The 14,325-nt window shown below is 35.9% G+C and overlaps 1 protein-coding gene across 1 annotated transcript; it reads left to right on the forward strand.

Moving 5' to 3' along the window:
• Positions 1-1,520: 1,520 nt before the first annotated feature.
• Positions 1,521-14,079, forward strand: LOC129273655 (2,3-bisphosphoglycerate-independent phosphoglycerate mutase-like). Its single transcript, XM_064107377.1, has 10 exons — positions 1,521-1,602; positions 2,378-2,664; positions 3,847-3,979; positions 4,669-4,847; positions 5,527-5,730; positions 6,411-6,537; positions 6,991-7,139; positions 8,172-8,289; positions 10,743-10,877; positions 11,925-14,079. Exons 1-10 carry the CDS (start codon positions 1,548-1,550, stop codon positions 12,065-12,067), a joined length of 1,530 nt encoding a protein of 509 aa, XP_063963447.1. The 5' UTR covers positions 1,521-1,547; the 3' UTR covers positions 12,068-14,079.
• Positions 14,080-14,325: the final 246 nt, after the last annotated feature.

Consider the following 14,325-nt stretch of genomic DNA (forward strand, 5'->3'; position numbering starts at 1 on the left):
AATCTCGAACAAAAGTGAAATTTTCTTATCTAAATGACCGCATCTCGCACTAACAATGTCACAATTGCATTTCCTTAACATCATAATTAAGAAATAAGGGGTCTAAAAATGGGTTTTTCGGCAATTTGGCGATGTTAATAGATTTTTGAAACATGTCCTCACATAAAATTGACACTTCCGCGAGCCAATGCGGGTCGCCATTTTTTCCTGGAAGTCATTCACTATAACACACAGACTCATACAAGAGAATGTGCCTACTCGGTTACTTAGAAAGTGAAATCGGCATACCTGGTTTTTATCTCCAATAGCAGAGTGATCAAGTTATCAGATCATCATGAAAATGGCTGGGTATGAAGTGTGAGAAATCAGGATTGTGCAATCACAAGTGAAATTGACGAAAGTTCCTTAAGACATTCAGAAATCTTAGTACTAATCAACCTATCAACGATAGACGTTGTTCTGGGGGATTTTTTCGTTGTCAAGGACGTAAACTTGGAATGTTCCACTTTGACATGGGGTTTTAAAAAATGAAATTGGGCAATATAATCACGTCGCTAATAGAGTTTCAAAATACCCTTCACATACCAATCCCCCCGCTTAAAGATCAAATTCTTCGGTCCTGAAATCTTGATCAATGGGAATCAGCTGATCTTCCGTATGAATGTGTTGATTATGCTAGGATTTCATCGAAGTCGTAGTTGAAATATGTGTCAGCAATGGGTATGAAAATATAAGAACTTGAAAGAGTTTTTCTTCAGGTTAATGTGAGTATCATTGTTTGTGTTGTTATATGTGTACTTTTTTGCATTGTTGGAATAACTTTCATCATTCTTGCCAAGAATTTGTGAGGATAATCATCAGCAGCACGCACTGGCAGGAATTTCTCGGCGCGCGAGTGGCATCCCTAATTTTAGCACTGTCCAGGATGTGCATGTATGTACTGTCAAAACTGCCTTAGTAAGGCCACTATAAATTAAAGGGAAACAGAAAAGTGGCAATAAGTGAACTATGTCCTTTATAGTTATAGACACATTCTTTTAACACTTATTTCTTTCCAATTGGAAACAATTTGGGTGGCCACTTGAGAAAGTTTTTACGATAGACATCAAGACAGGTTTGACTGTAATTGTTTTATGAAATGCTCCCATCGGATGTTTTATTCAACAAGCCCTTTCATCCAATAAAATATATTTTATCCAACTGTTCAGGTCAAGTCCACCCTAGAAAAATGTTGATTTCAATAAATAGAAAAAATCAAACTAGCATAACGCTGAAAATTTCATCAAAATCAAAACTTTAAAATGTCATAACTTATTTTACATCCGATTTTGAAGAAATTTTCATTGTTGTGTTTGTTGGATTTTTCTCTTTTGATTCAAATCAACCTTTTGTTGGGGTGGACTTGTCCTTTAAGACATTGATACATTGTATGTTTTGGTGTATTTAAATATGAATTCCAATTAAATATTTTTTTAATCAAAATCTTTTTTTGACTGGATTTTAATTTTCTTTTTTTTTGCAGGGTGGTTGATTGATACCAAGGGATAATGAAAGTCTGCTTGGTTGTTATAGATGGCTGGGGTATCTCAGAGGATTCTCGAGGTATTGAATTTATATGAATTTTCATTTCAAATCATGCATGTTTACAATATTATATAATGTTTACATTTGAAAATATAAGATCTATATTTTATTAATGTACATGATATCAATCTAAAGTGTCAGATTTTAGCTTTAGCCAAAGGGATTCATAATAATTGAGAATTTGACTCACATGTTGTTCCCAAGAAAAGGTCTATAGGTGTTTGAAAAGTAATTTCAGGCTTTATGAAAAATAAAATGCAAACCTGTTTAGTTTCTCTGTTCTTTCCAAATAAACAACAATGCCCAGGAGGTCATTTTGTACTTCTGAGTCTTTTTAACTTAAAATCTAATTTTGTTAAAAAGTGAGAACAAAAGTATAGTCCGAGTAAGAAAATAATTCAACTTGGGTACATTAAATTTGCCAGGAATATTGAATAATGACATAGATGAAACATAGCATTCCATAGAAGAGTGAACTAATTATATTCTTTTATTCTGAAGTTCAATCTAGATTGGATTTTTAGATTACGACTCACTGACAAGTTCGAGTCTGTTTTGGAGTATTTGCAGTGACCCAAATTCCATTTGATAACTTTTTTTGTATGTAAAATCAATGAGATCTTTCTCTTTTAATAACTTGCAGTGGGGTCTTTGATTTTCGTTTTGTATTTTTGTCTTTGATTATTACATTGTATATAGATATCTTTTTTAACAAATGGAATGAAAAAATAATTGAATCTTGAATTTTATGATCTCCCTGTCCCCCCCCCCCAAAAAAAAAAAAACCATGCAGGCAATGCCATCCTGAATGCCAAGACCCCAGTCATGGATGGCCTCTCTGAGCAGTCTGGTGAGTTTGTGTCTCTGGATGCCTCTGGCCTTGCCGTCGGACTCCCGGAAGGCCTGATGGGTAACAGTGAGGTCGGTCACCTGACCATCGGCGCTGGCCGTGCCATGTACCAGAGTATCGTGAAGATCGATTTGGCGATCAAGCAAAAGACCCTGTTCAGTCAGAAGGCTTACGTGGATGCTTGCCAGAGGGCTAAAGCAGGCAACGGCAGGATGCATCTGCTGGGTCTGGTAAGCTTCTGATCAGTGCCCCCGTCTTACAAAGTGTTATAATTGATCCAATCAATCATAACTCTATGGAAATCCATCAGTGTCATAATTTTTTCTACAGGAAATTTGCACAATGTCCTTTGTAAACCAAGAGAGGCACAGTGAATTTTCAAGAAAACAATGAATGCATGAATATACATCATAGTTAGAAAATATTTTGAAGAAACATGCGTAATAGATGTTGACGTTGCTGGATTAGGATATAATATAGGATTTAATCTGAATTAGATTGAAGGGTTTATTTCACTGCAGACGAGAGCTGAATGAACAAAGATTTACATTTTTTTTTAATCAACTGCATCAACTTCATTGGGAAAGGGAAGGGGTGATTAAAAAAAAATTGTCAATTCAATTGATTGGAGCCCCCCATCAATATCAGGGCTGCCAATTCTCGCTGATTGTTAGGGAATAGGGAGAATCCCTGAAAGAATTTCAACATCTCGCTGATTCATACATCGATTTCTTTCATTGGATTGTGTGTAATCGAGGAAAATCTCCCTTCTTCCTCAGTAAATTCTCCCAGAAATTAAATTATCAATACTTAACATCCCCCCTTTCCCGGCCTGGCTGGTCTCTGTCCTCATGTCCCCTCTTTTGTCCCTTTTGTACATAAATGTGTCCCTCTTCTCTCCCCTCCTCTCTCTTTAGTTATCATATTATACTATATTGCCATTTCTTTGTTGTTTATCCAATATTCTTTGAATTCGTAATGAGGAACCTTAATTTACAAGCATTGCTTCACTTGGGTCTCCTCGTCTTCCTTTAAAATTATTTCTTTTCTGTCTTAAGCCGTATAATGTATTTAAAAACAATGTTTTTTGCATACTCTTGTTTTATATATACCTGTATGTTTTATCATGTACTCTGCTCATTGTTTCATACACACTTATATGTTTGTCATGTATTCAAACTCAAAGTTGGAAGACAAATAAAATGAACTTATGAACTTATGAACTTATGAACTTATGAACTTATGAACTTATGAACAGTAAGGTAAATATTAAAGTTGGCAGCTCTGAGACATAGTTGATTTAAGAAAAAAGAGTGAGAGAAAAAGATAAGTTGCAAAATGAAAGCAAGAATTCTTATGATCTTGAGAAGTTGATATTTTCCTGTAACTTGAGTTGTGTTTATACATGCTAGGTAAGCGATGGTGGAGTTCATTCCCACATCAATCATCTCTTTGCTCTGCTTGGTGGTATGAAAGAAGCTGGTGTACCACAGACATTTGTTCATTTCTTTGCTGATGGTAGAGACACAAGCCCTACCAGCGGTGGTAAGTTAAACAATGAAAATCCATATTTTATTGTTCAAAACAGAATTCAGAAATAGATATCCTATTAAAATTAATTTTGCCCAATCGATTGTGGGCCTGGCAGCCACTGAGCTCTATCCCTAAAATCGTTGAACTTCAAACAGAGTAGCAGCAGCTCCCATGTTTTAACATCTTTTGGTCTGACGCGGCTGGAGCTTGAACTCCTAACCTTCCGGTTGTGAGACATATGCACTACTGACGGCGACATAGCCAACACACCAGTGAATTAAATCAAAGTTGCCGAGTATTTCTTCATTTTGTAGGAGCATGAAAATCATAATTGTACTAACCACCTTTGAAATGCTTGATTCTGAATTATAACTGATAAATAGCGTTTGATATTCAGATATTGACAGTGTGATCTGAAAGTCCCATCAATACATGTATGCTGTACACATAACAGTGGAATATATATTTTTTTTAATGTACTGACAAAAGTGTTAGTTTGCATGGATAAGTAACATACATGTACATGTGTACAGAATATGTTACAAATACATTACCCAGTATATATTTTATCCAAGACTGTAGAAGATGCTTGCACATTACAATAATCAGTGTCTTCTTTACTTGCAAATCTTTATAGAGAAATATTGTTAAGTAGAAATGATTAATGATATAATGCTTACAGTTTTTTTTTAAATCTCTAGTGAAATACTTGAAGCAAACTCAAGACAAGCTTGCTGAACTTCAATATGGCTCCCTAGCAACTGTCATGGGTCGTTACTATGCAATGGATCGAGATAAAAGAGATGAAAGGATAAAGGTTGCATTTGAGGGCTTAGTACAGGGTATTGGCGAGGCTACAACCAAAGAAAATGTAATTCAGGTATGTGAACATTACCTTAACATTTTTGCATGGAGTATAAGGTTGTTGTCATTGGGTTAAAGTTGATTTTATTTGTCATCAGAAATGTATCATGACTGGTGATAATGTTCCCTTGAAGGTAGCCATAGTTGGGCAGGTGATTTCTTTACAGATGATATTATTGATAAAAGAGAATGTTAAACTTCAGTGGCTTTGGAAATTGATCCACCTGTTTTGCAACTTCAGGGGAAAAATACACAGATGCATGGAGGACAAAATTGCCCCTGAAATGCTCAAATGAGCCCTGAAAAGACTAGAGAAGAGCCCTGGAAATTTCAGTAGGGTCCACTCTTAATTGTAATGCAATGTAATAAATTTTGACCGGTAAGCTCAAAAAGTAGCTCTTGAAATTTTTTAATTTTTCTCTTGAACTGCTTTAAACATAAGCAGTGGTGTTAAAAAGTTAGTGGACCTCACCACAAAATGCACTCCTTCATGCTGAGTGTTGAATGTAGACAACAACACTACAATGCTCGGCAAGCCCAGAGAGAAAACTTTATTGAATGTAATATTTTATCACCAAACTTCATAATAAAATATCTAAAACATGGCAAAACTTGAACACTTTAAAAAATGTTCAATTTCTGGTGGGGTTTTCTTTTGAGCACCACTAAACCATATTTCTTCCTCTTTTCCCCAGTTGGTGCAATCTCGATATGACAATCAAGGTAGCGAGAGACAGACAGATGAATTCTTAACGCCTATCATCGTAGATAAGGAAGGATGCATTCGAGACGGTGACACATTGCTGTTTATTGACTTCAGGGCTGATCGAATGAGGCAGATCGTCGAAGCGTTTGCCATCAACCGCAACTTTGAAACGAGTGTTGTCCCCCAGAATATTGTAAGTGAAAGTCTGGACTACTATAAGATGACAAAACGGATCCTCTGGTGATTGGGTGCTTGAGCATGTGTCCTGTCATTTATTTGGCCTAACGTGTAGATTAACTAGATTTATTAGTGACCAGGGGTGAGTGGTCATTAGTAAAGTTACATCGACCGGTCATGATTTTGAGATGAAGATGATTTATCAGTTAACAAGGGTCCACTCGTAGGGGTGAGATGTACAGTCATACTTTATGGAATAGCCAATGAATCAAACTTCCATTTAAAGCTAAAAACAGATAAGCTATCCCACGTTTACTATGCTTGTAAATGTTTCAACAATGAATTACAATCAATATCTTTAATTTTAAACTAGGAGCTCAGCATTACAAGGAAAAGAATAATGACATTCATGTATTATGTTATGCAGGGCCCGCTGGTAGAGCAGTGGGTACCCGCACAAATGACGACATTGTTGTTTTTATCATTTACTCATGCTTTTTACTCATTTACTCATGCCACACATTGTGGAAGAGTCTTCCTGTAGAAATAAAAAAATGTATATCTGTTGAGTATTTTACAAATCTCAAAATCTTTTATTTCATTCTTGACTACTCAACATAATGGATTTGTCATTTTATAATTCACATAATTATTATTATTAATTCAGTTATTTCAATTTGTTTTTGTTTTTATCAGAGTGTGACCGGTATGACCGAATACAAAGCAAGTTTCAACCTTCCAGTTATCTTTCCTCCGGAAAGCCCAAAGAACGTCTTGGCAGAGTGGTTATCAGCAAAGAGAATACCACAGTATCATTGTGCAGGTATTGATGGCTACAAAATGATTGTGAATCAATGTTCAATTTATCTTTTTTTTATGTCTATGATTATGTTAACTGTCAATAGTTATTATGAGGTAATAAAGCTCGAGGAAGATTTCTAAAATTTCAGACCACAAAGATGACTTTCTATGTTGATAAATGAATATGAAAATACCTGGAAAATGTGATTTTTGTCATGTCTGCATAGTAGAGCAAGACTATACTTGTCGGCGCTGATTTTCTGACGGCGCTGCTTTTCTGACTGTGGCGGTGGCGTCTACTTTGAAATCTTAACCAGGGTTAAGATTTTAAAATGTCATCATAACTTATCAAGTATATGGACCTTAAAAAGGATAAATCTTTTCTATTCATTCATATATGTTGAGTTGTGATGTGACTTACAATGAGATCATATAAAATATTGTGTACATTTATTTATCTCTTCTGCCATTTTAGAGACAGAGAAGTATGCTCATGTTACTTTCTTCTTCAATGGTGGTGTCGAGAAACAGTTTGAGGGGGAAGAAAGGAAGTTGGTTCCCTCGCCAAGGGTCGCGACCTATGACCTTAAACCGGAGATGAGTGTGCAAGGTGTCGCAGATGAGGTGAGTGTAATGTCAACATAAGATTTAGGGTATGAACTGTTCTTTGTGAAATGGTAACTCAGTGGGGAAATTTAATTCAGTTTAAATGCTAATTCAGCTGTGACTTTCAATGATTGGTCGATGAGTTATAACAGAATCAACTAGAATCACAACCCATGTGCTTTTATACATGAATGATAATTATGTGCCAAATATTTAATTGCTGAGAAATGAGTTAGCATGCCCTGTAGAATGAAGGGTCTTTTCCACCTCTATCTGCACCAAAATTGCAGCGAAACTTTGTCAGCAAAATGTGCGGAAAGACTTTTAAAAATCCCTCATTTTGGAAGAATCCTTACCTCGAAAGTCGCACTAACCTTCGCTCGAAAGGTGATTTAGATATTGGCGTAAAATTCCACAGGATTGACAATCGCCCGATATTAATAGCGTAATATCATGCACTGAAAACCGGATGTTAAGAGCGCATTGCATTGTAGGTAACGTGAAGCAGGGGCTTTCCCATGAACAGAAGGATCAGAGCTGGGGCAATGATGGTCTCTGGCCGAAAGATTTCTCGGTGACGATCAGCGGGCTCACAAGAGCGTTGTGAACCTTACCTTACCCGCGCCGCGGGCAAGGTAATAAAAAAAGCGTAAAGAGAAAGTTAACTGTATGACATCAATTTTGACAGCTGAAAACAGGTGGTGGTTATGAAATACGGTCTTTGAATGTCCAGTTGTAGTAGGTCCATTCTTTCTCTCACTCTTTCTCTTCTCCCTTTCTCCCTCTATTTCTCTTTCTCTCTGGGTATATGATCTTTTGTACAGTTCAGAATTTGCTTCAACTGCAACTAACAGGGTAATCGCATTTATGTCATACTCCAAATTTTTTGTACTGAAATATTTTTTCCATTTTCTCCCCACTCTCTCACTCTTCATGTTATCTTCCCTCTATGTCTCTGTCTCTTGTCTCTCTTTTTCTTTATCTCTCATCCCGTCTCTTTCTCTCCTCTCTCTTTTTCTCTTTCTTTCTCTCTCTTTCTATCGATCTCAGGTAGCATCAGTAGTAAAATCAAACCGTTACCCGTTTGTGATGTGCAACCTCGCCCCACCTGACATGGTTGGTCATACTGGAGTGTATGAAGCCACCATCAAGGCTTGTGAAGCCACAGGTATAATTTTTTTTTCTCTTTAATCCTCATAAGAGGGACTTTATTTGTTCATAGTATATTTACAATCGTTATATACAAAAGTCACATACAAAAAATATACATAAATAGAATATAAAACACGAAACATGAACTAAAGGATTGAAAGAACCCTTGAGACCTGTTTTAAATCAAGTCTCTTCTGATTACATTTTCTTTTAAACAACTTTGAATTTCTACCTTTAGGTCTTTCATAATATGAAGAGCATGAGTCATATGTTTGTCTTTTCCAAAACATTTTCTGATATAATTCCTATAGATTACAAATTGTGAAAAATTAAAAATAAGGTTAACAACATTCATTTCTGTTTTTGTCTCACCTGCATAGCAGAGTGAGACTATAGGCGCCGCTTTTCCGACGGCGACGGCGGCGGCGGCGTCAACACCAAATCTTAACCTGAGGTTAAGTTTTTGAAATGACAGCATAACTTAGAAAGTATATGGACCTAGTTCATGAAACTTGGCCATAAGGTTAATCAAGTATTACTGAACATCCTGCCTGAGTTTCATGTCACATGACCAAGGTCAAAGGTCATTTAGGGTCAATGAACTTAGACCATGTTGGGGAATCAACATCAAAATCTTAACCTAAGGTTAAGTTTTTGAAATGTCATCATAACTTAGAAAATATATGGACCTAGTTCATGAAACTTATACATAAGGTTAATCAAGTATCACTGAACATCCTGCATGAGTTTCACATCACATGACCAAGGTCAAAGGTCATTTAGGGTCAATGAACTTTGGCCGAATTGGGGGTATCTGTTGAATTACCATCATAACTTTGAAAGTTTATGGATCTGATTCATGAAACTTGGACATAATAGTAATCAAGTATTACTGAACATCCTGTGCAAGTTTCAGGTCACATGATCAAGGTCAAAGGTCATTTAGGGTCAATGAACTTTGGCCAAATTGGGGTATTTGTTGAATTGCAGCCATAAATTTGAAAGTGTGTTGGTCTAGTTCATAAAACTTGGACATAATAGTAATCAAGTATCACCGAACATCCTGTGCGAGTTTCAGGTCACATGATCAAGGTCAAAGGTCATGTAAGGTCAAAGAACTTTGGCCACGTTGGGGGTATTTGTTGAATTGCCATCATATCTCTATAAGTGTATTGGTCTAGTTCATAAAACGTGGAAATAAGAGTAACCAAGTATCACTGAACATCTTGTGCGAGTTATAGTAGTTTTCAAAATCAGCACTGCTGCTATATTGAATCGCGTGATGCAGGTGAGACGGCCAGAGGCATTCCACTTGTTTATATGTCATGACCTATCAGGATAATATAGTCGTTCAAAACAATCTTTACATCGAACAAAGCATCTATTAATTTCGAAACAATTTTCCAAAATACTGTTACCACTTGACAGGTAAAAAGAATATGAATACTGGTTTCTGGAACTTTATACAAATATAAAATTAAATATCATTTTTAATTTTCCATTTGCAAAGATTGTCTTTACTTGGTAGTATTCTATGAATTGATTTAAAATTAAATTGTTTAATCCTGTTGTCGTGAATAAAATCAAGTTTAAACTCTGATAATGGTTTCCAATTAAATTCAAGGGGCAAGTTAAGGAATGTGTTCTTTAGCCAAAGCCACATGTATAATACCATTCTCAATGTCTTTAAAGGAAATGCAACCAACTTCCTTGTATAGCACCACCAAAGTCTTCAAGTACTCAAATGTGGCCAGATTCCTTACCCACAATGCAACCTTTTGATCAGTGTTGTCTTGTAATGGGCCATTCTTGGTCACGTGTGTGATGAAAATTATGACAAATCTTCACTTTAATAGTTATAAATCATAAAAAATGTAGAGATTTATAACTGATTAAACTTTCAAAATCATGCTTCTGTGTGAAGTCACACACGTGACCCACTTCGTTTGACCTCTGACCTTGAATCTGCATATTTGAGACAGCAAAAAATATATCCAAATCATACCTTACTAAACATGTTAATCCTATATAACCTTTGAATTACTAAATCTCTAAAATTTTCAGATTTATAACTAATTGAAGTCAGGATTTGTCATAATTTCGGTCACACACGTGACCTAGAATGGCCCTAATATAAGCCTACTTGAATGAAATACACTTTATACTCACTACTCTTACATTCACGCTACAGTGATTTATGTTACCAATAAGTGTTTTTCCTCTTAATACATTTCAGTTTCTCTGTGTTGATAGTTATCTCAAGAAGTATATTTTAACACTAGCTATTTATCACACAAAGTCGATGAGGGACCACCCTCAGTGTTTCATTTTGCTTCAATGCATTTCCTGTTGTTGTTTTTTAGTATTCATCTCATAATATATGAAAATGCAAATGTGAAAGCTATCCCAGAACTTATCTTCACACATACTTAAAAAAATTCTTAAATCTGTTTTATTCCTTGATGACAGATGTTGCTATTGATACGATGAGGCAAGCATGTGCAGAGAGTGGTTATGCCTTCCTTGTCACGGCTGATCATGGTAACGCAGAGATCATGCTTGCCCCTGATGGTAGCCCGAGCACAAAACATACTACAATGAGAGGTAAGAGTCAAATTAAAAGGTTAATTAGTTATAAAAAATACTTCTGGTAAAATTAATAATCCATTGTAGATTAGGTCGCTACTGACATGTGCTAGTTTTCGTTGTGATTGCCTGGTGACCAGACGAGATCAGCGGGGGGGATGGGGAACTAGCTATGTGCCCCCTCATCCCAATCGGTGCTGTGGCCGAGTGGTCTTAGGCGCCTGGCTATACATAGAAAGTCCGGGGTTCGATTCCCGGCCACGGCACCTATGCCCGTGAGCAAGGCATTTAATCGACAATGCTCTTTTATCCTACATTCAAATAAATGGAAGTGCTATATGCATTATTGGTAACTAGGTGTGTACTTCTCCTGGGCTATGCAATTTTTCAAAATGGCCCAGGTTGTATAGGACTAAGATTGCCTGAAATTATAGTAAAAATGATAATAAACTACATGGAGTGTAAGATATAAAATGCATTAAAGACAGCTTTTCTTGCCTCTGTTTGGTGATTTTTATAGACAGGTTTCACTGTATATAAATCATCTCCATTCGACATAATAATCAACAAGAGATGTTAATTTGTGATCCCACATACTAAGGTTTTTATAATATGATTGGTCAAAAGTCAATCACGGGATAAAGTGTTGTTTCTCTATCAATCATCACTCGCAGTGATGGAACTTGTGTGTTTCGCTGAGCACTTCAGGACAGTGTACATATGTGCTGGCAGTAAAACAATTGTCAACTTGAGTGAGTTTCTTTTTACAAACAGAAACCATGATTTTTTCAATCAAAATTTGGGACTTATAGAGAAGTATGAATATTGGTTTCTTCTTTTATAGCATTTTGTAATGTGGAATGTAAAGCTTATAATCACCTCTTTGATTTCAGGTGACGAGGCAAATTATCATCTCTTGGCAAGCTGGATGTACTCGCTATCTTTCCTCAGTGTTGCTTTGGAAAGATAGCTACATCCAGCTTACCTTGAGAGTGATAGTTTACCCATCAACTTCACCATCATTATTTATGATCATCCATCACCTTTTGTCCTTCCCATTTGCAGTACCTTTCATCATGAACAACTCTGGGAGGAAGTTCAAGTCTAGTTTTACCCACAATCCATCTCTCCAGGACGTAGCACCAACGGTACTCAGTCTAATGGATACCGACATCCCCCCGGAAATGGCAGGCTTTTCACTCATATAGGTTTTAATTAGGTTTAAATCCAGTGAATCCAAACTACACCACGGGTACACTTTTATCTAGAAATTTTTAGTCATTGGTAATATGTCGTCCATAGGGTGCTAAACCAATCAGTTCCATTTGTCAACTGTCAGAGATGTCTTGGAATAGATTTTAGAGGATGACGGGTTGGGTCAGCTTCGTTGTGAGAGATTAAGAGCAGTTGCATTGCTCTGAGGCAAAGTAACACGTTTTGCCATGCATGCGTGTCACAGAAGTTCCGTCGCAAATTGAAGCTCCCTATTACTATAATCAGTGGTGACCTTTACATACACAATGATGAACGGCTTTGTCTTTATGATGTTTGCCGGCCAAAAGAATGGTCCCTTGTGACCAAATAACAAAGTGACTAATTCTACTTTATACCCTCCCCCCCCCCCGCCCCCCAAAAAAAGAAATGTTCAAAAAATAAGAAACATTAAACTGCCAGCACAAATCCTCTCATCTTACTGCCTTTTTAAGGTTATGTTTGCGAGAAGTTATCCCAAACTCCCTTTTTGTGATCTATGATTCTGGAATGATTTTGCCTAGCTAGAATGATGGGTGATGCATGCATTTTGCAAAAAGAGACTTTGTTTTTGGTAGTTATTAAAGTGGTACTACATAAAAGGCTGATGATATGCCAATGTTTACATATTAAGTGAATCAGGAAATGAATTTATAATCAATATACAGTAAGCTGACAATGAAAATTGTACGAACTACCATGTAACAGTTAAAGGTGAAGTCTGCTCTGACTGGAATTTGGTTTAAGTGAGAGAAATTTATTGATGAAATTTTGGCAAATAGCTTTTTAAGAACAACAGGGTGATAAATTTTCATCATTTTGAATGATGATAATTTTTTTGTGGTATGCAATTTGTTAATCGACCCAAATGCCAGTTTTTCATCAAATGGTGATTTCAAATAGCACATTTTTCAATACAAATGAATGTTTTCATTTGCATTTGAGTGGCATAATATTGCATACCTTGAAATTCAGTTTCTTTGTGGGAGTTAGAAATCAACAAGAATTAGGTTTAGGAGTGACATGTTGTTTTGTATGTGTGCTGTTTAGCTAACTTATGCAGTGTCTTTGCATGGGTATTCAATCCTTTGGATATGTCTTGTTCATGTAAAGGTTTGGTTTAATGTACAGTCTCCAGTTAGAGAGGTGTAAGCATCAAGGTTCAAACCCCACCATAGAGAACCTTTGGTACTACATTAGACACCGTTAACCTATGTGACATAAATGGAAGAAATTGGTTCCTTCAAATGCAAGATCATCTTGGCAACCGTGCAGTTGTGGTAATAATCTTGGTTCCCAGGAATCTGAAATTCTGAATATCAGATTTGAATATTGCAGATAGAACCATTTCAATTATATCCCTTATATGCATTTTATTGTGTAATTTGTGGAACAGTGAAATTGAAAAAGGATTTCCTATAGGTATTCTGTCAGTACAAGTATGTACCAATAACTGAAATACATTGTTATTGTATTTCATAAATAAAAGTCTGATTGCAATATTTCTATATCTCTATTATTCTATTTATATCATAAAAAATATATGTGTATAGTGATTGGACCCACCATATTGCATTTATGGAAATTATTATTTAGAAAGCAGAATCCAATTTTTATGGTAAAATGGGAAGAACAATGAAACTGAACCTTACAATTCAATTCTAATCTTGTCTTAAAGGCAACAATCAAGAAAGTACTGTTTGACTCTAACCAGCTCAAAGCTGACTTTGATATTTTGTTCTGTTTCATACATACACAAATGCTTCCAGGCTGTCATTTTAAACGTAGACCTACATGTTTTTTTTTAAATATATGATTTGGGCATCCATTCCTTCATATAATAATATGGAGTATAAACCTTTAACCAGATTTTGATGGTTGCCATTTGTTTGCATCCGAGTGATATTTTATGTAAAGTTGTGAAGAGATGCACTTATTATTTTAAATAAAAGAGCTATATGAATATATACACCAAGAGTATTTTTTCTATTATTGACTTCATTTGTTTACACTATATAGATTTGGATTCTCTGCACATAGAGCTGCAATTAAATGAAATTCACCAAAAATGAACAGTTTTGATAAATGTGTACTGTACAAATGTGTGTATGAGTGATGGATGCTTCCGAGAAAAACTTAAGACGAATCTCTGATTTGTGAAAGGAAAAGTGTTGTAATGCATGTGCAATTACTACCGTTTATATGGAATTTCCAT

This window comes from Lytechinus pictus, chromosome 12, assembly GCF_037042905.1.
Source record: "Lytechinus pictus isolate F3 Inbred chromosome 12, Lp3.0, whole genome shotgun sequence".
Classification (NCBI taxonomy): domain Eukaryota; kingdom Metazoa; phylum Echinodermata; class Echinoidea; order Temnopleuroida; family Toxopneustidae; genus Lytechinus; species Lytechinus pictus.

Excerpts from the sequence above, each read along its gene's own strand:
- LOC129273655 (XM_064107377.1), top strand. The coding sequence starts at position 1,548 with ATGAAAGTCTGCTTGGTTGTTATAGATGGCTGGGGTATCTCAGAGGAT. Across the intron at positions 6,538-6,990 it reads ACCACAGTATCATTGTGCAG|AGACAGAGAAGTATGCTCAT; the intron begins GTATTGATGGCT and ends CTGCCATTTTAG. Across the intron at positions 8,290-10,742 it reads CAAGGCTTGTGAAGCCACAG|ATGTTGCTATTGATACGATG; the intron begins GTATAATTTTTT and ends CCTTGATGACAG.